Source organism: Aythya ferina (genome assembly GCF_964211825.1).
Source record: "Aythya ferina genome assembly, chromosome: 29".
NCBI lineage: Eukaryota > Metazoa > Chordata > Aves > Anseriformes > Anatidae > Aythya > Aythya ferina.
Window position 1 is genome coordinate 2,860,873 of NC_140326.1, and position 26,135 is coordinate 2,887,007.

The window sequence follows — 26,135 nt, forward strand, 5'->3', positions numbered from 1 at the left end:
AGCCAGGGCCTGGCAGCCTGAACGCCCCCCGTGGGACTGTGCCCGCACACGGCAGCATCCCACCTCCTGCTCCGGGCTCCCTGCACAGCCCAGGTCAGCACCCGAGTACGACCCCAGCTTGTCTTCCGAGCTGGGTCGCTTCAGGAGGGCTTTAGGAAGGCAGAAGTTGTCCCTGCCACTTGGCCAGAATTTTCAAATGTGAGGAGCAGTCCCAGAGATCTCCCCCTAAAACTGCACAGCTTGCAGTAACTCCAGGGTGAGTCTGAGGCAGGCAGAGCTGGCGACCCAGAAATGAAGGCACCCAGCTGGGAAGGAGACGTGCACTTGGCTCAAAAGGCAGTGTAGGAACAAGCCCAAACCACCACACCCACTCAGCAGCATGACCTGGGCAGTTTGGACACCTCAGGTTCAGTGAAGCTGGGGGAGCCGAAACCAGGCAGAGACCTCAGCACGCTCCGAGCTGGGAGGACGGGGATTTGCAATTTACAACGCACCAAAAGAGTCGCCCAGAATCCTGCAGCCAGGGCTCAAACACCCCCAGGATTCAGAGGCTGAAGGACAGACGGGTCAGCTCGCAGCACGCATCCCCTCGGGGCCTGGCCATCACGCCCCCTCTACGTGTGAGCAGACTAAACCCAGTTCCCTCTGCAGCCCCCCTGCTCCACACCAAGACGCTTTTGGTGCCCCCTCTCCAGGCAGCCACGTTTCAGTGCTGCCGGCCGCTCTCTCTGCTGGCTGGGCCCTTTGAACTGCAGTAAAACGCTTCTCAGTTAACAAGAGGCTCGTCTCCTTGAACTGTTTAAGAACTGGAAAGTCAAGCAGCAGCAGAAAAAGCCATCAAACTTTGAGGGCTCCTCATTATCGGAATCTGCTGCGCCTGCCCGATTCCTCCCAGGGGCTCCTGACTTTGTGAGCACAGATAAGGCCCAAACGAGTGCCACCAGGCTCTGCTAGCACCGCCGAGCTCCCTCCTCGGCTGCCTGTGGGCACCAAAGGGATGAAAAGACTTACCAAAGGAGTGATTGATCACTTCAAACAAGGCGAAGTAGTTTGCGGTAATACTGTCCATTCCAACTTTAGCAGCCACAGCCTAGAGCAACCAGAGGGGAAAACGGAGTGAGCAAAGCAGGAGCCAGCACCCGGCAGTCCCCGTGCAGGGCAAGGCCAGCGCCGTGCAGGTTATTCCAAGTATTCATTAACCCGAGGCGTTAGTCATCAAGGAAAGCCTGAATGTTATTCTTCCTGCAAAATCAGAGCTTTTCTTTAGCGAGGGCCCAGACTCGCGTGCTTTTGCCTTCCTGCAAACCGCAGACTGCAACTGCCCCCACTGCTGACAATTAGGTCATCTGCTCCTCCGACGCCTCCGCTTTCAGTTCCTGATGGAGGAGCACACCTCCCCGAGGAGCTGGCTCCAACACCACTTCTGCCCTGCGTGCTAATACCACAGCCACATCCCACAGACCTCGGCGGAGGCGATGTGAACTTCAGCAGGTCGTGTCCCAAGTGCCTGAAGGCACCACGAGTCTGCCAAAAGCACCACGACTCTGCCAAAGGCAGACCACGAGTCTCCTCCAGCAGCGGGATTCTGCTGCGCAAAGCAGGAGCTCCTGCGGTCCTGCTCTTTTGCAACCCTTCAGCTCCTCGCTTGCAGCAGCACTTTGAGTTCCCCTTTTAATTAGCCTGCCCCCATCGCCTTATTCCCCCTCCTTCATCGACAACTTCCATCTCTCTCCAGCAGTGCTGGCTGAAGTCAGTTGTTCTTCACCTTCCGCTCCAAGCACGGGGCCTTCGGGCCGCCTGCAGACCTGGAACCTGCCCAGACCATTCCCCAGGGGTCACTCCCTTCACGCCCAGCTCGCTGTCCTGCCACGCAGCCACAGAGGCGCGTGCCGGACGCAGACAGCTCTTGGATCCAGCTCCTCCTCTGCAGCCACAACACCCGATCTGCCTGGTGCTTCGAGCCATCCGCCAGCTTTCAGATACTATCAGTGGAAATTAATTCAGCGATGACTCCGTCCTTGCAGCCAAGACTGCCAAAGAAAATGCTGCTTCAGCACAGCGTGAGGTTGGAGCTCGCCAGCATTCCTGCCCTCTGCGAAGCAGCACTAGTGCCTACCTGCACTCGAGAACCCAGCGGGCACCTCTGGGCCTTGGTTCGTGCCTGAACCACGTTAATTTTCCAGTCAGGGAAAAAAAACAAACCAGAACACAACAAAAAGTAGCTCACCTGGTACACCTGATCTGTAGTGCTGTTCTTTTTGACTCTGACTGTCACTGTTGTTATATCTGGTAGTGCTACCCTGAGCTCCACGTCTGAGACACCATTGTAATTCTAGAGAAAGGCAAAAAGAAGGCAGAAATCAGCCAGAAATCAGAGTCCACCAGACGTGGCCACAGGGGCTGGGAATCGCCGCTTCCAGCTGCAGCCCAGAGCTGGGCCCAGGGTCCCGTGCGTGCCCTGAGCAGATGCCCCCGCTTGCTGCCACGAGCTGAGCCCTGAGCTCAACTTTACTGAGCTCCAGGAGCGCAGTGGGGGGAATTCCTGAGCTCCACGGACCAGGCCTGGTGCTGGCTGACTAACGTGGTCACTCATGCGCTCTCACGTCTAGCAGCCAGCTGCTCTGCAAGCCTCAGGAATCTGCTTCCAGGCTGCGTGGGGGAATTCTGAAAGGAGGAAGATGTGAGCTCTGCTTCGAGGCAGGACGCCAAGCAAACTGCCCTGGACCACGCCGGGGAGGATTTTCCAGTCGTGGCTTTGTCAGTGAGGAGCGAGAGAAAGCTTTGAGCCAGAGCAACTGAATGCACCACGGAAAAGTTGGGAAAAGAGCAATGGCCAGAGGGCAAACAGCGGCTTTGCTGCTGCGGGCAACCCAAACCCGGGCAGAAGCAAGTCAGACGAGCTGGTATTTAACGTGCCTGCTGCCTTTCTGCCCAGCAGCTGCCGAACGCCAGCAGCTCACACACACAACTCCCGGGGCTGCCACCAGCAGCAGGAACCAGCAGGCACACTGCTGCGGGGCCACGGAGGCCCAGGGCAGGCAGCGAGGCCTCGCACCCGGTTCTGGTCCTCCAAGAGCGGCCTCGGAGCCGTTCCCAGCTCCTGCTACAAGGAGAGGCTTCCTAGAAGCAACAGCTGGCAGCGAACTGCAGCCTTGGTTTTCTGCTCTGGTGTTCGATTTGCCCAGCTGAGGCTTTGCTGGGGAGGATCCTCGCACTCTGACCCAGTCTCCCCACGCCTCCGTACCAGGGGAGGCCGAGTTCCAGCGCCGTGCCCGCGTGCCTACCTCGTCCGACTCCGACAGGAACTCCTGCATGATGTCGCTCTCGCCGATGACGCGTATCGAGCACACTGCGGGACAGAGAGCAGGGGTCACTGCCTTGTCCCGGGGCGAGGGGGGGCACAGGCTGGCAGAGGCTGCAGGGTAAGAGCACCTGCCTGTCCTGCAGCCTGCGGGAAACTGGGGAGGCACCGGGAGCCCAGCAAAGCCTCCTGACACAAGTGCTTTGCAGGCTGCACCAGGGCTGCTGGCACGGGGGCCAATACACCCCGAATCCCCCCCGACAGCAAGCAACAAGCGTGCAGTGGCGCTGAGGAACTCACTGCTGAGATAATCCCCGGGGGGAAACCCAGGCTGCGGGCACGTGGCCAACAGGAGGCTCCGACTGCACTGGGAAGTGGGCAAGGATTTCATGAATGCGTTATTCCAGAGGGAACGAAGCTGTTTGGGGACTCGGGCCAGGCTCAGCACATAACCTGGGACAAAACTGTACCAGGCTGCATCCCCGTGCACGCAGCCTGCCATTTCCTCCGGCCGGGATGAAGGCGAAGGAGCAGGGCTGGGACAGCAGCGGGCTGGGGGAACCTGCCCTGGGCCACACCGGCGGGGCCGAGGGGCTTCGTGCCTGGGTATGGGCAAGCCTGAGCTCAGCACTGCGGGCCCCAAACCCAGCCCAGCCACACTGTGAGCTTCTTTCCCTGGCTGACAAACAAAAGCCCGTGCAGCTCGAGCTTCCAGGTCTCCCAGGGAAGGACGGGCCCCGAGGACTCGCTGCCTGCTGTGAGGAGGGTGGCGTGCGGTCGCACGGCTGCCCGGGCGCTGCGCCCAGCCCCGCACCTTTCTCCAGGTACTCCTCCAGCCCTCGCCGCCGGGCATCCAGCTGCTGCTCCGACAGGGAGAACGGCCACTTCCCTGGCAGCCGCGGGAAGGTGAAGTTGGCGAATTCCCGCTTCAGGTTCTGGTGCAGGATGGCAAACTCGCGGTACCGCTTGGAGCAGAGCTGGCGGCCCGCCATGTAAACGTTGTACACCTGCAGGGAGCAGAGCAGGGGCTGGCTGGGGCGCAGAGAGCTTTCCGAGAGCAATCAGGCACGGCGCTGCCTCCCCGGAGCCACGGGCAGCCCCAAGCAGCCCTGAGCAGCCCCCTCCATCCCCAGGGAGCGCGGCCCCGCCGCCACTCACCACGAACTTCTCGCCGTTCTGCTCCACGTGCTTGTAGGTGGGGATGGAGATGGGCACAGCCTGCTTCTCCGTGTAGTCGTAGAACGACTGCCCCAAGGAGTCATCGCTGGGGTCGAGGTTATCGGCCTCGTGGGGAGGCACCGACAGCACCGTCAGGATCAGCTCCTTCTCCCCGGCGCGGATCAGGTCCACCACTTGTTTGTGGGTCGCTCCCTCAACGTTCACCCCGTTCCTGTGAGAGAGGGCAGAAAAGCCATAAGCAAGGCAGGGGGGACGGCAGAGCTTTCAAACCACGCCAGGAGCAGCCCAGAAACCCATCCCATAACTGCTTCCCTCGAAAATCCGCCGGCTGCAGGTGACTGACACCTCCACGGCTTCAGCTCTCTTCCCACAATGGGTTACACAAGCTAAAGAGGAGCAAAAAACCCCCCCCAAAAAAAAAACCAAAAAACCCCAACCCACTTAGTTTGTGTTAAAATTCTGCAAGTTCTGCTCCAGTGGCAGTGGGTTTTGCAGCTCAGCTCCGCCTGCACAGCAGCAGGAGGGCGAGCGCTGCTCTAGGCTGAGCTGCTCCAACTTCTGCTGGCGATCTCTCGGGCTGGTGGTTACGGAGTTGTCTGATGGCTTCGGGCACAGGTAAAGCACTGCACGGCACGTTCGCACCCAGACCGTGAGCCTTCTCCTCTCAGCTCAAGGGAAACACACGAGGTGACCACAGAATTGAGGAACAACACCACTGAGTGCGTAACTAGGGCAAAGGCCAGCTCCTGCCCTCGGCAGCCCCAAAACACAAGGTAGATTTCCAAAAATCTGCGCCGAAGCTTCCGGATGAACAAGAATGAGAACGCAGGCTCGGGCGCTTGGAGGGCGAGGGTAAGAGGCTTCAGAGGCTGCTGCTCCCAGCTGCCGAGACGAGCACCCGCGAGCCCACGGGCGCGCTGCCAGGGGAGATGAGATCTCTCCAGTTCCTCCTCGACAGGCCCGGGAGCGCTGCCGCAACGAGTACGGGCTTCCAGCTCTTGCACTGCTCCAGCCTGACTGCAAGAGCTCGTCCAGCGATGCCCCGAGGCCCACGGAAGCCCCGGGACACCTCGGAGCGTTCCTGCCCTTCCTGCTCGCCCTGAAGCCGCCACCCGGCTCTTGCTTGGCCCAGAGATGGCGAACCCAGAGAGATGCCGCTCTGAAATCCAGCCTGAGGTCCAGAGAGAGCTGCAAGGCTCTCTTCCAAATCTGGAAAAGGACGGGGCTGCTTTTCTTTCTGATAAGGGCTAAATTTAGTAGTGAGCCTCCAGAAAGTTGCGGTGTCTCCGTACGGAGCTTGGCACCCGAACCATCCCCTGCAGGAACAGCCCCAGGCAGGGCGCTGCCCTTGGGAGGCAGCCGCGGCACCCGTGGGTGACCAGGGCTCACATCCCCCCCTGAGCCCACCTGCCCAGGGCTCCAACATGTGCCAATGGCCCCCCCACACCCCCATCCTCATTTACACCACGGAGGGGCTCGGCCGGGACGCTCGGCACAGCCCCTGCCCCGTGCTGCTGCCCGGAGCTCTGGAGGGACGCTGAAAGGCGCCCGCGCCCCCCCGGCCGTGTGGCCTCCCCACGAAGCCACCCTGCGAGCCAGCGAGCCACCCCAGCTCGCCTCAAATCAAGGGTGAGATTTAATTTCAAGCCCTAGCACTGGAAGGAAAGAGAACAGCTCTCCCCGCTCCGCATCGATTGCTTTTATTGAGCTTTCACTTAGGAGAATCGCCCCGGAAAGACCCGATCTCAGCTTCCAGGCCTGGGGGAGAGAACCCAGGCTCAGCACCAAGCTCAAAGAGCCCCAAGACAGAGCGCCCGCACTGCGCCAGGCGTTGGACAGGCCTGGACATCGGCTGCAGGTCACACCGTGTGATGCAGACACGCTGGGGACAGAGCAGAGCGGTGTCTGCTCACCTTAACAAGCTGAAAAGCCCCAAAAGAACCGGGTTTGGGAAGGGCAAGGCCAGGGAGTGAGCGGCCGCAGGCTGGCTCGGCACCCGGCCACGTGAGCGCCCAGCAAGGGCAGAAGCACCGAGATGGACGCGGTGACGCTGTGGGTCCCCTCTGGCTCAGGACTCTGTGTGACCCCGGGATATTCACTGTGACCCCGGGATATTCACTGTGACCCCGGGATATTCACTGTGACCCCGGGATATTCCCTGTGAGACCTCGGAATTTTCCCTGTGAGACCCTCAGGATTCTCCCTGGCACACACCAGACCTCGAGGACGAGGCGCGTTTGCCAGCGCAGCGCTCCCCCACACTCCGGCACCGAGGAGCAGGCGCCTCAGAGCCAGGAGCAGGTTTCACTTCTCCCATTTGCACACTGAATGACTCATTTTCTGTGAAGACTTCTTAAAATTTCCCAACTGCCTGTCAAGAGAAGACAAGGAAATTTGCTGCAGAAAGCCTGCAAGACGCTTCCCTGAGATTAAGCCCGCAGCCTGCCTTTGTGCCTTGCTGAGCCCAAACCACGCAGCCAACAAAACACCCGAGGAAAGCTCCAGTCCCCTCCGAGGCAGGAGCCTCGCCCTCCTGCGTGAACATTTCCAAGGAGAGACGGGCGCTTTGGCATCCCGACCCCTCTCCCTTCTGAGGCCGTTCCCCCAGCTCAGCTCCAAACCCCTGGGCTTTGTCACGGCTGAGGCTCCCCTGCAGGATGCCCCCAGGACCGTCCATGCCCAGCAGCCCCCCCATGGCCCCAGCTCCAGCTCGGATCGTGTCCTTCCCCCCAGAGGGGATGAGAAACGGCCTCGAGTGCTCCAAGCCTCAGCCCTGATGAGCAAGGAGCAGGGCAGGCAGGCGAAGCCTCCCGTAAGCCCCCGGGGCACGTCCTGCCAGGGTGTTCGGCGGAGGCCACGCAGCATTTCCCCATCCCCAACCTTCCTCAAACAGCTGTGAAATCCAGAGCCAGCATTCGTGCAAACAGATCAAAAAAAAACAGGCAGAAACCATGAAGTGCAGCTCCCGTGACCTCCCCTATGCCTCCGACAGAGGCTGGGCTCGTTACCATCTCCACAGCTGCCTCTCCTGACATTTTAAGGAAGTTTTCAGGTCCCTGGGCACATTTCCACGCTCTGCTCTGGCAAACAGCACAGCTGCTGTTTGCCGGCTCCAATTACGAGAGCACCAACTCCTCGTAAATGAACACCTGAAACACCCTGAAAGAAGACAAGGCACGTGATGAGTGTTTCAGCAGGTTAAAAGCTAAATATTACTCACAGGAAAACAAATATTGACTTCACAGGTAGTCCTGCTGAAAAAGGACAAACGTTTTGGATGCTTCGGAAGCCAGACGTGCACCAAGCCCTTTGGAGGTGCAGGTACCAGCAGCCAGCTCCCAGCCCGCCCAGCACCAGCTCCAAACACACGGCCGGGGTCGAGGCTTCCTCGGTTTCTCCTTCCTGGATCCAGCACGAGGGCAGCTCACAGGGAGCCCCAGGGCCAGCACGGTGCAGAGCTGGACATTCCCATGTCCCCACACCAAAGCAGTGACCTTTCGCCCTCCCCTCGCTTCTCCTGGGGGGAACTCACGCTGCTGACGACAGCTCGAGCCCGTGACAGGGTGCTGGTTTCCCAGCTGAGCCCTGAGCAGCCCCGTGGCCCACAGGGCTTGCTGCTGCTGCTGACATTTCCCTGCAGGCATGGGTCCGAACCCCGGCGAAAGGAAACCCTCCTGTCCTAGGGACAGTACCCTGAGAGGCTGCCCAGAACTGCTGGGACCGGTGACCAAGGAGGGGACACAACGCGTGGGGAAGGCACCGCAGGACGCCAGGGCCTGCATCAGCCGTCCCTGCGGGGCAGCCGCTGCCACCCGACCACCAGGTCCTTATCTCGGGTCCTTATCTTGGGTCCTTATCTCACACACTTGCTGCAGAGGCTTCCAGCAACCGCAGCGGGGAAACAACCTCTGTGCGGCCGCCCCAGCACATCGCTCACCACTTGGGGCCACGAGCTGGGGCACCACACACCACAGGAGTCCAGAGCAAGAGTCAAGGTTTGCTGCGCCGTGGGGCTGCTGAGACGGGCAGCCTGACGGGCTCGGGCCGAGGCACCCCGCTGCCCCTTCCAGGAGGGGATTTGCTGGCGACGCGCCCCGTGTGCGGGCAGCAGAACGCTGCCAACAAGCAGCAGCAGCAGCAGCCACCTCCTTTTTAGGGTCAGTCTGTGCTTCCCCACGGCACAGTCATCTCCGGGGCAATCCACGGGGTTAGACTTTGGACCACGAGGAGATAAAAGTCTGAGTCCGGAGGGATGGAGCCGGTCACCGGGAGGAGCGCTAAGGAAGCGCCCTCACGCAGAGCCCCGCGGTGTGGGGAGCGGCCCCAGGGGCGGATCTCACCTCCATCGAGATTTTCCCTCCGTCGGGATTAGCGACGATTGTCATTCAGGGCGATAATCAAGAGCTCAATTAGCTCTCATTGTCTGTCTCCAATGCCCTCAACACCCACAAACACACAAGGAGCTAAGGAGATTAGAGAGCACACCAGAGTTATGTTGCAAAACCAGCCTCTGACAGCCAGCTCTGAGCTACGCGCTAGGCACAGAGCGCGATACAGCGACGGACGGCAGGAGATGGCAGGAGAGGGCTGCAAAGAGTGCAGGAACCCAAAACCCCTGGGACAATGCCCAAAACCTCCACGGGTCACAGACAAGGGCTGGGAGCATCTCGCCGTGCTTCCCCGTGGGGAAAACCAGGCTCAGGTGGTGCTGCTGCTGTGGGGCTGGGGCCTGGTGAGGAGCCAGATGCTGCCCACTGAGCCCCGGCCACGGAGCTCTCATTTCTCCAGCCCCAGCTCCAGCAGCCTCCACCTGAACCCATTTGTTTGGACCCCCCCGCCCCGTGCACGCTGCTCAGCGCCCAGACGAGAGCAGGACACACGGACAGCTCCGGGACAGAGCTCCCAGGAACGCCACCCCCAGCACCGCGCTGGGTGCCGCTGCGCTAAGGAAGGAAAAGCAGCGCTATTCTGGGAGGCCGTGGTATTGTTTCCGACTCCAGCTCACAGCCGTGCTCGGATTTATTCGCAGGAGCTGGCTTTTATCAGATCCAGGAGGGTCAACGCCTGCGAAACGGGACCGGTGCTGCCCGGGACCTGTAGGGCCGGCGGGCTGGCGCACGCAGCCGGGTTAACGACCCTGACAGAGAGCCAAAACCATCTCACGGCGCTACGAGGAGCCACACGGGTGAATTAGGAAGCGGCTTCCCCCCGGAGAGGGGCAGGGAGGAAATCCCAGCTCCTGCGGCCGCTGCTCCCGGCCCGAGCTGTCCGGACACCGGTGCCACAGGCTGAGAGTGAACCTCAGCCACTGCCTCAGCTCCTGCACCGCTGCCGAAGCTCAGAGCAAAGCTCAGGCCGAGCCTTCCACCTGCCCGAGAAGCCAGGACCGAGCCCCAGCTCCTCAGCACCCCCCTCCTGGCCCCCACAGTGGAGGATTTCAGCTGGGCGCCTCGCCACGCTCACAAACGTTCCCCTGGGTCAATAAATGCTGCTCCCGAGCAGGTGCCCCAGGTGCAGAACTCACCCCGGACACCTCTGCGAGGGAAATCAAAGCCAGGAGCGTTTGGGTCCCACAGGAGAGCACCCAAGGCCAGCACCGTGCCCACAGCAGGGCCCGGCCGGGGAGTTTGGGCTCTGTGGGGCCAGGCACCGCCGCTGCAGCCCACGAGGACCGGCAGCGAGGCATTCCTGCTGCTGTAAATCCCTGTAATTAATTAGGAATTGGACTTCCCCAGCCCAGCCCGACCTACAGCCGCGCAGGGACCGGGGGCACACGGAGCCCCCAGCAAGGAACCGCACGGCCACAGGGAGAGAAACCCGGACGGGCCGGGGCGCACCTGATGCCAGCCCCCAAATCTGGGGGGCTGTCCTTTCCCCAGCTCTCCCCCAGGCCGCAGCCCCCTGTCCCCGTCCCTGCCCCCCCCGGGCTCTGTCCCGCTCTCCTCCGGGTTCCTCCCCACGCAGCCGTGACCCCAAGGGGAGGAGAATTTGGGGTGGGGGCTCCCATGGATGTTTCCTCCTGGGGGGTCCCACCGCAGAGCCCCCCAGGTTCACGTGCTCGTGGGGCCGCCGGGCTGCACCGAGCCGAGGGTCCAGGGCCCTGCCCCGAGCCGCCCCCCCCCGCAGAGCGGCTCCTCGGGGAGGCTGCGACCCCCACCCCCTCCGCACCCCCCCCTTTGAGACCCCCAAACCCCCACCTTCCGAGGAGGGGGGGCCGCGCCCCTGCCCCCCGCAGGGGTCTCCTAAAAGACTGGGGGACGGGAGAGGCTGGCGGAGCCCCCCCAGCGAGGAGGGGTGGGGGGCAGCCCCCCAAGCCCCCCAATAACCCCCCCCGTGAGGGGCGGCCACAGCCCGGCTCCGTGAGGCGGCTCCGTGCTGGGGGGGGGGCCCAGAGCCCCCCGCACGCCCCCCCCCGGTCTCCACGGAGGGCCCCGGCCCCGGCCCAGCCCCCCGGTTCCCCCCCCAGCCCCCCCCCCCGTACTCACACCTCCAGGATGCGGTCGCCCTTGCGGACCCCGGCGCGGTCGGCGGCCCCCCCGCCCAGCACGGCGCTGACGTGCTGCAGCGGCGCGTACAGCTCGCCGTTGATGCTCCGCAGCTGGCCGCCCTCGCTCACTTGGCCGCGCACGTTGAAGCCGTAGCCGGACTCGGACTTGACGATGCGCACCACCCGCGGCCCCCCCGGCCCCCCCGGCGCCCCCTCGCCGCCGCCGTTGCGCTGCGGCCCCGCCGCCGAGCGCGGCAGCCCCTCGCCCTCCTCGTCCGCCATCTTGGCGAGCAGCGCCCGGCCGGCCCGTCACGCGCCCCCGGCCGCGCCGGCCACCGTACGGAGCCGCCCTCCGCTCGGGGAAACGGCATGCTGGGAAATGTAGTCCGCGGCCTCTTCCCTCTACCCACCCCCGCCCCAGCATGAGGCAGCGGGGGATGCCGGGAAGCGTAGTCCGCCGCGCGGCCTCGCGAGGCGTTCTGGGAGATGTAGTGCCGCGCCTCGGCCGTCGCCCTGGCAACGGGGGCAGCGCTGGAAGGTCCCGGGCCTGGCCCAGGAGGCAGCGCCCGAGGGCGGCGGGGCCCAGAGCCCCGGGGGGGGCAGCCCCGGGGGGGGGACACGGCCCCAAAACCACCCCCAGGCCCCAGGGCAGGCTCCTGGGGTGCCCCCTGCAGCCCCTGGGGACGCAGGGGGAGAGGGGAGGGCTGCAGGCAGCGGGCACAGCTTGGGTCAGGGAGAGGAGGAGCAGGGGAAGGGCAGGGAAAGGTCCAGTGATCAGCAAGAAGAAAGGGAAAATAAATAAAACCAAGGCACGCAGCGTCACCTATAGCACACAGAGCCCCCCCGAGCCCCAAACATCTCCACAGCACAGCCCAGGCCATTTCTCTGGTAACATCTATTGAACGGAGCACGGTCTGACAGATAAGGCACGGTTCTGTATTGTGAGGTGCGCGCACAACACACGGCTCACGGCCACGCTCAGCACAGACGCCGGCAGCGCTCCTCTCGATTGCCCGACTCCTTTACGAAGGCAGCACCAGGCAAGCCCCGAGGAAGCTGGTTTGGTATTTTCCAGTTCAAACGTGGGACAGGCAGTCCTCAAACACGCTCCCCTGGAGCTGGACAGCAGCAATCGTGCCTGTCACCACATCCTTGGAAGACACCAATAATTTATTGAAATAAATACAGGGACAAACCAAGCCGCCTCTGGGTTTAAACGCTAGATGTACGTGGGGCACGATTTCTCTACACTCTTGAGAGAGGGACTGGGAGAAGCATGTCGGTACGGTGACTTCGGCCACACGAACCTTTGCCAAGTCCGGAGCAGCCAGATGTGCTGGAGGTCAGAGGTGGAGGCTCCCAACTGGTCACGCATGGGGCTTGTTTTGTAGGAAGGAGTCCTGTTTCAGGAGGATTTCTTTCTTCTTCTTTGTGAGAGTGAATCTTTGCTTTGTTTCTTAAAAACAGATTGAACACCAAGTCCACGGTGGCAAGCTGCAATCTGAAGAGGCGGCGCTGTTTGGACAAGACCCTTCAGAAGCCACGGCTGCTCACGGAGCAGCCCCAGCAAACCCAGGACGGGGCAGGGAAAGCGAGCCTGGCTCTCCAGCCAGGGAGCCACCTCATCCACCACGGGGCCAGCTGGCCCCGGCCTCCCTAGCCAAGCCAGCCTCCAGACCGGCCTCCACGTGGCTGTGGGACCCCGTGGGACAGCAGCGTGGACACCTCGTAGATCTCCCTCCTCTGCCAGCACCGCTGCGGCTGTGTCTGTCCTCGGGTGCCGCGGTGCTCCGGGGCACAGCCCTCTGCTGGCGGGTCCAGGGCAGACTGAGCACAGAGGCCAGAAAACGGCAGTCAAGCAGGGAAGTCCGGTCAAGGATAACAAGGGGAGAGTCTTCAGCTCGCTCTGGCCCTCAAAACTCATGTTTCCACCACTCGGATGAGAGGCAGCGGCTTGGGGCCCGACAGCCTTTTGCTGCAAGAGAGAAAGGATTTGTTCAGCCTGGCGGAACTGGATGGTGCCTGGGAGAAACCCGGGGGGCTGGTCCTGTCCCAGCACGGCTCCTCGAATATTCTTCTGCTCCACAGGAGGGCCCTGTGTTCCTGGCACTCCCCTGAGGGAGCAGCACTGGGCAGGAGAGCCCCCTGCCAGCAGACACAGCACAACATGCTGCCACCCAGGCAGCAGCCCCAAGCCCAGCGCCATCTCCACAAGGCACACGGAGCTGCAATAAAGCCACCGAGCAGCCCAACAGGCCCCGTGCCCCGTGCCTACCTGCTCACGTACTCCGACTTGGAGCGCGCCCTGGAGCTGTGGCCGCCCCGACTCACTTGCTTCTCAATCAGGTGCTCTATGCGGTCGTGCATCTCCAGGTTCTGCAAGGGACGGGAGGGACGGTTAGCGAAGGGCAGCTGGGACGCCCATCACCTGCTGGGCAGCACCGCTCCACTTTCTCTTGCACTGGGGAACGATTTTCCCAAGGGAGATGAAACCCAGCCCTACAAAGGGGGGCCAGGGGAGCTGTGTAGGACCGGAGAACCTGGAAGCCCACCCGTGCCATCTCTCCAGCTGGTACAGGCAGCCAGACCCGCTCTCTGCCTGGGTTCACCACGGGCTTTGCTCGCACACTGTCCCCATGCAGAGCTTAGTGAAGTAAGTCACCAAGGAGGGAAGAAAATGCTAGAACTGCTAACGCAGGCTCGGTTTTTATCCAAAAAAGGAGAGAAGTTTGACACTTGCTACAATCCCAGAGGCAGGAATGCAATTTTAATTTCTGACACGCATGCAGTCAACTGCAGCTTTGTAGGCAAGAAGGGTTTAGCTGCCAGAGAAACGTGCTTGCTGAGATTATTTTGGACTCCCTTGGAGCTCACGGCTGCTCCAGCAGCCCCGGCTTCACTGGGAGCCCCCACACCAGCCTCAAGAACCAGCACAGCCCTTGGGGCCACATGGGGCACGTTTTCCAAGGCAAAAAAAAAAGCCCTGCTAGGACACACCTCAGCCTCCAAGTAAGCGACCTTCTCCTTGAGCTCCTGGATCACAGCATCTTTGGCCTGAATCACTGTTTTGGAGTTCTGGAGCTGAAAAAAAGAACGTTTGCAGTTGCTAAAAATCCCTTTCACATACGCCTGGGCTAGAGCAGTGCTGAGGAAGGAGGGCAGCTCAGCCAGCCGTCCTGCCTGCAAACACCCACAACATTAACTCCAAGGTCTGCATAAAAAAAAAAAAAAAAAAAAAAAAAAAAAAAAAGGTTCAAATTAAGTCTGAGAATTAAGCCCTAGGTGAAAGAGCCTCCGCTTACACAGTGAGACTTAACTCTTTCAGCAGGCCAAACTGGGATCACTGAGCCCTTTTATTACCCTTCCCGGGCGCCAGCACCGCCACCGCTCACGCTGCAGTCCTTGGGCTCTCACCCCAGGGTCTGTCCCTGCTCCAGGGCAGCTGGACAGGGCCCTGGGCCGCCTTTGAACCTGGCCCCCTCTGGTTTGCCGAGGGAATCAGCCTCACAAACCAGCAATTATTTGCTTCCAAGCAGCTGAAGAGTTCTGTTCTTTGTTTTTAAACCCCGTGAGCTGTCTCCTCCGTCCCGTCCCGCTCCTCTCACCTGCTCAATCATCTGGCGGACCTTGCGCTGCTGGCTCTTCAGCATGTCGTCCAGGTGGTGGATCTTCTCCCGCAGCATGGCCACCTCCTTCTCCAGCTTGGCCGACCTGGGAAAGCACAAAGGGGGAGTCCAGGAGCCGTCAGACGGCTTCCCAGAAGGGCAGCACTCGCTCAGCTGCACCCAGAGCAGCTTTCAGCAGCCAGGCTTCCCCTACAGCAACACGGGTGCTAAAATATTTCGGCCAGACGAGGTAAGGAGAGGCAGAGACAAAACCAATTCAAGCAGGAGCCACAAAGACTCCCGACAACACGCTGCGGGGACACAGGAACATCAGGAAGAGCCAGGCCACAAACGAGGCCTTCCAGAAACATCTCCTCGCCAATTAACCCCCGGAGCACAGGGAGCCGGCCGGGCCGAGCAAACCCAACACCGAGGGGAGAGCCGCGGCCGCTAGAGGTCCCAGGGCAGCGCGGCTCCAGCGCCCAGCAGGGCTGCGGGAGGCGTTTGGAGATTAGTCAGCGCCGGGGAGCAGGGAGCTGTTTTGCAAGCCAGAGCGCGAGCACGCCCTTCGCAGGAATGTGCAGTCATGCCCCAGCGAGCTGACACCCCGACCCAGCGGCGTGGGCTTGCTCCGGAGCTGGCAGCCCCAGCGGAGGCCGAGCCTCACCGGTCTTGTTCGGCGAGTCTGTCGCCTTCCGCGCTTCTCAGCCTCGCCAGCTCCGCTTCGCCTTCTTTCATCTTCAGCAGCAAGCCCCTGTGCTCCTGCGGCAGAGCGAGAGGCCGAGTTACACGCGGGGGAACGAGTCGCAACGCTGCTCTTCGGCCTCCCTCACCGAGCTGATAGAGAGTGGGGAGCTGCACAGCCCCACAGCCCCACAGCCCCCGGGCAGCCTTGCTGCTGAGCCCATGGGACAGATGGGGGCAGCCACAGGGTGACCAAGAGCAGGAGTCCCTCTCCTTCTCCCCCATGCTGCAGGAGGGCACAAAGCCTTCTCCTCCCCTGCTTTTGGGCCAGGGGACGTGCCCCAGATCGCTTCGTGCTCGTGCCATGCTTACGTTCACGAGTTTAATGTTATTTAATGTTAGTTATGTTTCATGTTATTAGGAGCAGCCCACAGCTGGAAAAGAAATCCAGGCTGAAGGTTGTGTTAATGCCCCCATGAGAAGAAGAACCGGGCAGCCGTCTAGACTGCACGCTCGTCTCTAGGATACCCAGAAGACAGACTCTGCACAGACCAACCAGATCTTCTAGACCTGGGAACCGCAAGCCTAAAACAGGAGCGGTCAAATTTATCTGTCCACAACCGCTTCGTCAGAGGCTTCTGGGTAAAGCCCGGTTGGGAAGGGAAGCTCTCCACGCAGCAGGTCCAAGCCCAGGACACATCTCCCGTGGGATCTGCTCCCCAGCAGGTCTGTGGGGAGCTCTGCCGGCCTCGGCTCCCCCTTCCCCCGGCACAGCCACGGGGTCAGTACCTTCTCCATCCCTGCCAGCAGCCGCTGCAGCTCGTCCACCTGCAGCTCCTTCTCCAGCACGCTCTTCTCCGCTCTCCGCAGGGCAGAGCTCGTTCGCTCGGCTTCCTCCTGGTACTGCGAGGCCGCCCTCTGCAAACGAGACAGAGACCCCTTCGTCATCAACCCTGGTGCATGCAGGTGGGCGAAGCACCCCGGCCCTCCTCCCCCCGCGTTTTGAAGCTGCTTGAAGCCGCGGCAGGCAGATTTTGCTGAAGGCAGCCGGGCGTCTCAGCACGCAGCCCGATGTGCTTCAGAGAGAAAAGGTTCTTTAGAAAGCTCCCCGGCTTCAAAGCACTTCAAAGGAGCGAGCGCCTCAACGCTGGAGCAATAAAGGGACCTCAGACACAAACCCACGTCCGTGCTCAGCCGTGCGTGTTCTGGGGCTGTTCGCAGGCTGCTCCTGGGACACCTGCCTGCGGAACCGACCTCGGGAGCCAAACATCAACGGCACAGGGACCTCAGGAGCCAGCCTCACGCACGCATCAAAGGCTCAGGGGCAGAGAGGGGTCAGGGGCACCCTGTGAGTCCCCACGACGGCCGGGAGCAGGCTCAGACCAAGCAAATCGGGACCCAAACGCCGCCCCAGGCATCGCCCACGCGTCCATCCAGCCCCACAGCTGACCAACACCAAGCGAGCCCTCACGGCGCTGCCACAAACACGCCGCTTCCTGCGCACGGGGATGGAGGTGCTCGGGGCAAACGCCACCTCAGCGGGCAGCCGGCCCCGTGCCGGAGGAAGCGGTCACCGCTCAGCCCCCTCCCCGGAGGACACCGTGCCCGGCCCGCGGCAGGAAGGCCCCCAGGCGGCCTGGGACCAGTTTGGTCTGCGGGACGGGACGCAAGCGGGACGTCACCTCTCCCACCGGCACGCGCGGCCCTGCCCGTGCAGGCAGCGGAAAACAAACCGAGGGGAGCATTAATCAGCAGCGCCCAGGAAGCGAGGGAAGCCAACGCCGCGGCTTCGTCAGCACCGCGTGGCAGGGAGCTGCTGTCAGCGCCGACACGGCCCTGCGCGCCCCGGCGGTTTCGTCCCACAGCTGCCTGGGGACAGGCCACAACCCTTCCCAAAGCGCAGGGGGCATGCTGCAGGAGGCTGTGCTGCTCCTCCCTGGGGGCTACTGCGGGTTTGCAGAGCAAAAACAACCACAGGCAGGAGCCAGGACACAGCAACGAGGAGCATGGGCTCTGCGGTGAAGGGGAGAGCTGTGCACAGCAGAAGCTTGAGAGCCCGTGCAACAACTCAGGCTTCCAAAAATAAGTTGGAAATGAGGAGATATTTCTGCTCAGACAGAGCAGTCAGGCATTGGGACGGGTTGCCCAGGGAGGTGGTGGAGTCACCATCTCTGGGGGTGTTCAAGGAGAGGTTGGACGTGGTGCTTGGGGACAGGGTGCAGTGGGTGACATCGGTGGGAGGGGGATGGTTGGACCAGGTGAGCTTGGAGGGCTTTTCCAACCTTACTGATTCTATGAGAAATGAACTAAAATCACTTTTCCAACAGGGAAGCGCACAGCACACTCACCTCCAGGTCCTTCTTCTCCAACTGATGGCGCTTCTCAGCCTCCTGCAGCTTTGTGAACAGCCTCTTCGCCGTCTGTCGGATCTTCTCCACGTCGTCTCCCGAATAATCCTCCTCCTGCAGACGGTGACAGGGAAGGATCAGCAGCGAGGAGTTACCAGAGGAGCCCTCCGCCCCTCTGTGGGCAGTGCTGTTGGTTACAAAGCCTGCAACATCAACCCTCCACCTGAACAACACGAGGCACTCCTGTCCTCACCTCCCACACCCCAGCGACAGCTTCCAGCCCTCAGATAACGCACATGCTATCACCTGGTCGCCTTCCAATCCCTGTTTTCAGGATGCCATCCTGATCCGCACTTGGGCAACCTGAAACCCGGCGGCGTGAACCAAGTCCCCAGTGACCCATCCTGAAATCCCGGCCCCTGGAACGCCCCTGGCAGCGTTTGGCTCCCAGGCAGCCTGCTCCAGCCGGGGGAAGGACGGAGAGCTGAGGAAGTATTCACAGACCTCAGATCTTCATTAACCCTTCCTCTAAAAAGCCTGTGTGTGTGCAGCTGTAAAAGCCCACTGTGCACATTCCTATTTCTCTGGGCTGCGCTCAGTGCCTGGTCTGACACCAGTAAAAGCCCAGTGCTGGGGTTTGCTGCGAAAGACGAGGCAGAAAGGTCTGACTGTGTGCTGACCAGGCTCAGAGCTACCCGCCGGGAGGAAGACCTCAAAATCAAACTGGGATTTCTTTCCGAGAGCTGACGTCTCTCCCTGGCCACGTACCTGGTCCTCCCAGGAGTTGGAGCGGGGACTCTCGGGGTGCAGCCAGCTCCCGTTCTGCTTCTCCAGCACCACCTGCACGGGACAAGGTGACACCGCCGGGCATGACGCCTCCCGACACCGCCACCCGCGCCCACATGCAGAGCCAGCTCTGGGCACCGCAGCCGCTCCAGGCCCCGATTCTTGCCAACAAACATGCGAGGGTGCGTTTGGCCAGCCAACAGTTTGCTTACTGACTCCTCGTCGCACACTTGTGCAGGTTTCTCATTTCACCTCTACGTGGGACCAACGGGGCTTTCACTTGCCACAAGCACCACGATCTTTAAGGCCCCTTTTATCATTTTCTGGACCCAAAGGTGATTTATTTTTTTTAAACTGAGTGCCATTTAACGCCCAAAACACGCTCCCGTTACCTGTGCATGCTGTTTATCTCCTTGTCTGTTCTCAAGTTTACTACTTAAGTCTTCCCGCAGCTTCTTCAAAGAACTTCTAGCCTGGCAAAGGCAAGTCAATTTAGCTCGATCTGCACTGACAGAGTCACGCAGCCCAACAGACACCAAACGGGGGCGCGGGGGCCGCGAGGACGCCCGGTGCCGATAGGCCATCGAGTGCTTCTCTACCAACCTGCCCCTGGCACCCATGGGTGCCACGAGTTCTGCCTGCAAGCAGTGCTGGCACCGTCCTCACCAGGCAGCTTTCTCACACAATCACAGGCAAAAAAAAAAAAGAAAGGCAACAACCTGGAGGCGCTGCAGATTTTTCGTTCATTAATCATCGATTTCACCTATGAGGTGCCAAGGAGCCCCTTGCTGTTCCCAGCGCTCTCTGCCACCCTGCAGGGCTCAGACAAGTGTGGTCTTGACTTGCAGCTCCCCAAATTAGTCAGGGAAAGTGAGCCAGAGGAATGATTTACGGGCTTTCACCCCAGCTGCAGCAAGCGCTTCGGGGCTGTGGCTCTGGCCCTTTTCAAAGAAAAGCTCCCAGCTTCGCAGCCCTGCCCCGGTAACGCCGCTGGGTTTTAGAGGCCGGAGGCATCGGGGCAAAGCGTTTTGCCTGGGACTGGCAGCGGCAGGACGGGACAGGAGGCAGGAGCAGCTCCCGAGGAGCACCCACGGCCCCGAGCTGCTGCCACCGCGTCCAGCCGTCCTGGGGGGCCCTCCTCGACCCCCCAAGGAGCGCGGACAGGCCGGTACCACCACCACCACTGACTGGTTTAGCTCATTCCCTGCTTTTCACATGCAGGATTAGGTCGTTCTGCACGGTTAAGCTGCTTCAGCTATTCTGACAGGGCTGCAGGCAGCCTCTGCGGCCAAAGCCACGCTCGGCAGCTGCCGCGAGGCCTTCCGAAACCTGACCTGGGGAGCTACGGGAAAGCTCAGATCAGAACAGCTGAAGCCGAAGCCCCAGAAGGGGGAAGGATCACACAAAACTGCAGCATCCAGGCGGCTGAGAGATAAGGGCTGGGTGACTAACGCCCCCGGCGCGCCGCGGCCCTGGGGAGGCTCCAGCGCCGAAGCGAGGCTGCGCTGCAGACAGGAGGCAGCACCAAGGTCTGGCTGCTTTCGGGGGGAAAACATGCGTTCTGGCAGAGGAGTCAGAAGGATGACGTGGGAGAGCTGGAGGCTGCCCTACCAGATCTGCCCTCGCTCTCCCTGGGGCCAGCACCCAGCACAGAGATTCCCCCAGGAGAGCAAACCCAAATTTCTTTTCCCCCCATTTTTTTTTATTTTGGCCAAGTCAAGCTGCCCAGACCAGAACACGCATGCAACCGCTTCCATGTCCTGCAAGCAGCTCTCTCCACCTCCCCAGAAGTCACATCCCCACCAGGAGCAGAGGGAAGGGTTAATCGTCCCGGAGCCTCACCATCCAGTTTACTTTGGGAGATGAGACATACCAAAGAAACTGCCTTTTAACAAGAGGCTCCGGTTGCGCCGCACCCAGGCATGCAGGGGACAGCCTTGGGGGAAAGTCATCACGCAATTCTCTTCAAATTCAGTCCATATAGCAGAGCAATTAGTCAGGCTGAATTAATTTATGGCGCTTGATTAGACTGCTGCCCTGTACAGGCACGTCAGCAGACCGGAGGGTTCAGCCCCGCTGCCAGCTTGCTGCCGTGCGCCCCGCAAGCAGAGTGTGCAGCCCCCCGCAGACGTAGCTACCTCTTGGATGTATCGAACTTCGCTTTTCAGCTGGCTGACGTGCTCCTCGTGGTTCACACCGCCCTCGGCCCTCGCCTTGAGATAAACCTGGGCGAAGGAGAGACCTTGGCACCGGCACGGCCGCTGGCTCGCCCACCCCGCGTGCTGGTAGCCCAGTGAGGGCAGCCCAAGCCCAGCTCCTTGGAGACTGGGACCCCCTGGATGCACTCAGCGGGCTCCCCCTTCGCCTCCCTTGGCTTCGCCTGGGGGCTGCTGCCTCTTCCCCACCTCCTCGCACAGCCCCCAGCTTGCAGCCACCCCGGCTCCTCGCTGTGTCCCCAGTCCCCCCCGAGCAGAAGCGAGCCCCAACTTGGGGAGTGCTCTGCGCCCGCACGGGGAGCTCCAGACGAAGCCCTGTTCTCAGTCCCACTGGTCAGGAAACACAAAGGCAGCAGCAGCAGCGAGCTGGGGCCGTACCTTAATGATCTCCTCATCACCGTCGTTGGACTTGATGCACTCGGACGCCAGCGAGTGACCATTGCTCGACCTGTTGGCCACCATGGCGAAGGCTTTCCCCACGGGCTGCAGGACACAGAAAGAGCAGGGACTGAGACGGGACTGGCTGGCACAGCTCCCCCAGCTCCAGTCAGATCAGCATCGTGCACTTCAGCAGAGGAACGAGCAGCACCGAGCACGGCTCAGGGAACCCACACCGAATCTTCAAACAAAGTTTTGGAGAGGAGCTTCCTGGCTCAGCCTCCCCGAAACGTCTGCCCCCTTCCCGCATCAGCTCCTGAGCTCACATTTCCAGCACCAGGGAGGCTCCACCTGGGAGCTCCCACTCACAAAGGCACCGGGCAGCGAGACACAGAGCCCGTGGCCAGCACCACCAGTGCATGAAGCCAGGACCCGCGTGGGGAACGCACCTTCTGCTTCGCCTGCCTGTCCCCTGGCAGGTCATTCGGCAGCGTCAGCCTCAGCACCTTCACACTCTCCTGAAACAAGAGGCAGGTTTTAGCTTTGAACTCCTGAAAGTTGCCCACATCCAGCTCCGGTCCCGCGGCAGCAGGTGCCGGGCTGGTGCGTTTCTGCAAGCCAGCTCAGCATCGCTGCAGAGGCAGGAGCACGCTGCCTCCCCCGTGGGTTCAGGCTGCAGCCTACGAAACAACACCCGGATTAAAATGAGTAAGAGTTAGCACACAACGACTGCATTTATCAAATCCATCAAGGCTTGGAGGAGCCGTAGCCCAGCCAAGGCTGAGGTAATGCAGGCGGGCTGCAGAAGCAATTGCTGGACTCATTTTAACGCGAGGAGTCACGGCCATTACCGGTCACGTTGGGGACCTTGGTGACATTCAGTGGCAGCCCCAGAGAAGGGCAAAAGCAGCTGCTCCCAGCTCGGGCACCCGCAGGCACTCCTCCTCTCCCTGCCCTCCCGAGACAGCCCCGACACGTGCCGACCACCGGGGCACTGCCCCTTCCCTGCCAGCCGAGCCCTTCAGGAGCAGCAGCAGCTCCCCAAACCACGGCTCCGGCTGCGTGGAAACTCGTCGGCACCAGCACCCGCGCAAGGACCAGGTTCGCCTTCATTGCTCCACCAACTCCTCACCCAAACCCTTCCTACCCAGACAGGGGATGTTTCCGCGATGTCCAGCACAAGGCTGGAGATGGCCAGAGAGCCAGAGCACACAAACAGCCTTCAAGCAGCGTGAAGGCACCCAAAATGCCCCATTTCGGCCTCGGGCGCTCACGGCGCAGCACAGAACCCCCCTGGACTGACCTCGCTGGCTCCCGGGCAGCCGTCGCTCATGCTGCTCGCTGAAGGCAGCTCCGAAAGCAGGAGCTGCTCGGCGGCGGTGACGCAGGCATCGCGGAGCCCAGCTCGGTGCCCGCGCAGCCACGGGCGCCCGCCCCTCGCCACACCTGGCCACGTCAGCCTCCTGCCCTGCAGAGCAGCGTCAAGGCATTTCTGCCGCCCGGCTTTCAAGCGCTGCCTTCGCCGTCCAAGTCTCGACAAGCCATCTGTTTGTTTCCAAAACATTGTGTGTACACTGCTCTCGCTAGCTCTGCTCCCTGGAGACGAGGAGCCCTCCTGCAGATCGCTGCTGGAGCCGAGCTCCCCGCTAGAGCCCCTCATTCAGCAAGGCCAAAGCTCAACAAAAAAAAAAGCACTTGGGCTCTGCGAGCACCCCCTGCCTTGCCTGCAACATCCACTCCGGGGGACATTTTCCTAGGCAGGAGCCAAGAAGTTAGACAGGGGTGGAAAAGTGCTGGAAGAGCTCGATGCAGGGCACACTCCCACATCGCCCATTTTGCTGGCGAGGTCCGCGAGGCACCCCCAGCTTCACGGCAGCACCAGCACGCAGAGCACCCCCCGCTCCCCATTGTGCTGCACCAAGCGCATGGGATGGAGCCTCCCTTGCCGCCGTCCCGCTCCTATGGGGGGATCCCCCCAGCGAGCACCCACCGCAGGGCTGCCGCACGGTGCCACCCCCGTGCCCCAAGCCAGCGGAGACGTGCTCATAGGGCTCGGCGCGCAGCCACGCAGCAGCCAGCCCAGGCATGGGCCGCCGGCTCAGCGCCTCGGAGCCACAGGGAACGTGTCGTAGTCTCTTCACGTGTCCCGCTCACAGCTTTGTTTACAAGCGTGAGGCTCTCACGCTCGCCAGCACGGCCGTCCCCGGCCCGCCAAGCCCACGCGAGGGTGGGACGCTGCCAGCGCCGCGAGGGAATCGCGCTCCCGGGGCAGATGCGCGGCGATAAGCAGCGAGCACAAGCCCATTGCCAGCCCCGCAGTCAGAGCCAGCCAGAACCCGCACCAGAACCCGAGGGAGCCGTCTGCGGGTCAACGCCGAGCAGACGTGGCGAGGAACGGAGCGAAGCAGGGAGCGAAGCAGCAGGGAGCGAAGCAGCCGGCGCCGCGAGACCCAAGGTCACCCGAGCAGGAAGGGAACCATGCAAATGCCGGCTGGGGACGGCTCCGGCTGCCTCCGGCCTCTCCTGTGCACGCCGGGGGGACGGAGGGGAGGTTTCAGCGGCGAGCTGCGAGGCGGGTGCTGGAGCGGGGCTCTGCCGACCACCTGGGGAGAAGCCTGGCCCTGTCGGCACGGTGTTTGCTGCAAACCCCTCCCCGCACAGCCCTGCAGGACCCCACGGCCGGTCCAGACAAAGGAGGCGACGTGTTCTGGGAAAGCTGCGGAGGGGCCACAAGGCACAAAGCCCCCCTTTAAGGCAGGAAGCATCCGGGAAGCACCACCAGCCCCTCCGTTAGGGGCACCGATCCCACAGAGGCACGACGGCGTTACGCAGCTCCGCCAAGCCCAGCCCAGCAGCACGCACACCCTGGGGAGGCTCAAAGGAGCCCCGGCGACCCCGAGCTCCATCCAACCCCCCCGACCCGCACCCAGGCAGGGGGCTCCCCCCGCAGCCCCTGGCCACGATCCCACCGGTGCCAGGAGGTTCCCGGGAGCAGCCCCCTGCCCTGAGCCCCCCAGGAGCACGGGCGCCCGCCCGCCCCCGGTGCCGAATCGGGCTCCAAGCAGGAAGAGCGGAGCCGCGGGAACTCCCCCGCGCCAGCCCCACTCCTTCACCTCTGGGCTATCATTAAATCAGCCCTGCCTCCTGTTTACAACTCCCGAGCTGCTCCGCGTGGCCCCAAAACAGAGGGGACAGCGGATTTTGGGCCCCCTCCGTTACTTTTCGCGGGAGGACGCGAGTTTTGCAACCCGACAGCACCCAGGAGGCGACGGGCTGCCTCTCACCTCGCTTTTGGGGAGAAAACACAACCCCACGGAGCAGCCGCTTCCTTCACGCCCCAACCCGGCGGGTCCAGCACAGGAGGCTGCCCCACGCCCCGCACCGCGGGCTCACGGCTTTTACCACGAGCTTTGGGAATTCACCTTGATGTGGGGAGCTCGGTGAGGCTCCCGCTGCAACCCCGGCACTCCAAGGCCGGCACCCTTCGGGAAAAGGCACTCAAAAATTCTCTGCCCGTGCTTTGGGTCCAAAAGCCCAAAAAAGAGCTGATCCCCTGGAAATTAAGGCAAGCAACCTCAGCTAGGCTGGCTGCTGGCTTTCAGGTGAAGCCGATTTTAAATCTTTGGGTGTGTTTTTCACCGTTGAGCCCGGCCAACCCCACCAGGGCTTGAGGGAAGCGCCCAAGGGTGCCAGGCAGCCCTCCTGCCTCCAGGATGGGTGCGGGGGCAGCACCAGCCAGGGGTCGGAGTGGTCCCAACGAGGGCAACCACAGGGACAGCGCTCCATCCGTCCGTCCATCCGTCTGTCTGTCCGTCCCGACTGTTAAACAGGAACAGGCCTGACCTGACCCAGAGGGTATCGCCGAGGATCATTAGCAAACAGCTGCAGAGCCCCAGCGCTCCAGAGGCAGTTATCACCGTAATAACCCATTAGCTAAACGAGCCCAACTCTGCAATCGCTCCTTATAAGGCCAGGGAAGCTGCGGGGAATGAGGGCTTCTCCCGGGGAGACTCGGGGTGACTCACCCGGCAGGGCTCGGCCGGGCGGCTGCCGGCACCCGAAATGCCGTGGCCCCGGCAGCCGTCGAGGCGGCGTTTTGGGGGGCCGCAGCCCGCCGAGGCCCAGGCCGAGCACCCAGGGGCTCAGTGCTGCCAGCCGGGGGGGTCCCACGGCCTCGCCGGGAGGTCGGGGCGCACGGGGCCGGCTGCGGGTCGCTGCCCCACCCTGGGCCTGGCCTTTCCGCAGCCGCCCGGCTGCGACGGGGAAGAGCAAAGGAGGTGGAAGGGAAAACAGGAGGCCGCCGAGCAAGCCAGGGAGCGATTGCCTGAGCACGCTCGCTGCTGGCCCCGCACCGCAGCCCCATAGGGACGGCCGGAGCTCCACCGCGGGACCCCGGAGTCACAGCTGCAGAGCCCCGAGGGACCGACCGAGGGGAGCCCGGACCCACCGGGGGGCAGCGGGGTCCCGATGCCATCGCCCAGCCTGCAGCGGCCGCTCGCCCACCCGCCCGCCCTCCCAAAACTCAGCGCTTCGGCCAGGCGAGGACACGAGGACGGGGACACGAGGACGGGGGCCGGGAGCAGCCCCCACCCCGGCGGGCAACGCTGCCCCCAGCCCCAGGGCGAGCCCCGAGGGCGCCCCCCGAGCAGCTCCCCCCCGGGACCTCCTCCCCGCCACCCCCCAGGACCGCGAGGAGGCAGCGGGGCCGGGCCCCGGGCGGAGCTCACCGGGCTCTGGCCGTGGGGCCGCACGTCCAGCACCGCGCACCAGCCCTGCCGCCCGGTCATGGCCCCGCCGCGACTGCGGCCCCGCGCCGCCGCCCCCGCGCTTATATACGGCCACGCCCCCGGACACGCCCCTGCCCCGTGGCCACACCCAATCAATTGGCCACGCCCCTTCTGTGTTGGCCACGCCCCTGGCACCCTTGATGTGCCGAGGGGCTGCGCCAGGGGGTACCGGGACTGGGCAAGGGGGGCAGAGCGGAGCCAAACCAAACCAAACTGAGCCAAAATGTGTCAAACCGAGCCAAAATGTGCCGAGCCGAGCCGTGCCACACTGCGCTGAGCCGTGCCGTGCCGCACCGAGCCACAGCATCCCAAAGCCCACCAGGCCGTGCCCCCGCAGCCTTCTCCCCCTTGCACCCCGGGGAGC

General features: G+C 62.5%; 2 protein-coding genes across 4 annotated transcripts in view; both read right to left on the bottom strand.

Moving 5' to 3' along the window:
- SNX27 (sorting nexin 27) overlaps positions 1 to 11,249 on the bottom strand; it is a gene marked incomplete at its 5' end in the record, with an annotated part of 21,322 nt that extends 10,073 nt beyond the window's left edge. For both annotated transcript variants that reach the window (XM_084500677.1, XM_084500676.1), the window contains 6 exons: positions 1,012 to 1,090; positions 2,228 to 2,332; positions 3,285 to 3,349; positions 4,116 to 4,308; positions 4,460 to 4,691; positions 10,966 to 11,249. In XM_084500677.1, coding sequence (XP_084356803.1) covers positions 1,012 to 1,090; positions 2,228 to 2,332; positions 3,285 to 3,349; positions 4,116 to 4,308; positions 4,460 to 4,691; positions 10,966 to 11,249 — 958 coding nt within the window. The remainder of the gene's footprint in view (positions 1 to 1,011; positions 1,091 to 2,227; positions 2,333 to 3,284; positions 3,350 to 4,115; positions 4,309 to 4,459; positions 4,692 to 10,965) is intronic.
- A 633-nt stretch (positions 11,250 to 11,882) lies between these two features.
- TUFT1 (tuftelin 1) lies at positions 11,883 to 25,799 on the bottom strand. 2 transcript variants are annotated; one of them, XM_084500679.1, is made up of 13 exons: positions 25,712 to 25,798; positions 21,434 to 21,502; positions 20,985 to 21,089; positions 20,529 to 20,615; positions 18,783 to 18,863; positions 18,373 to 18,444; positions 17,605 to 17,718; positions 16,046 to 16,174; positions 15,240 to 15,334; positions 14,573 to 14,678; positions 13,965 to 14,048; positions 13,243 to 13,343; positions 11,883 to 12,942 (listed from the first exon to the last, which is right to left on the bottom strand). In XM_084500679.1, exons 1-13 carry the CDS (start codon positions 25,769 to 25,771, stop codon positions 12,888 to 12,890), a joined length of 1,158 nt encoding a protein of 385 aa, XP_084356805.1. In that variant the 5' UTR covers positions 25,772 to 25,798; the 3' UTR covers positions 11,883 to 12,887. The 2 variants fall into 2 exon arrangements, with proteins under 2 accessions (XP_084356805.1, XP_084356806.1); XM_084500680.1 differs by lacking the exon at positions 18,783 to 18,863 and having other exon boundaries at positions 25,712 to 25,799.
- Between the last annotated feature and the right edge of the window lie 336 nt (positions 25,800 to 26,135).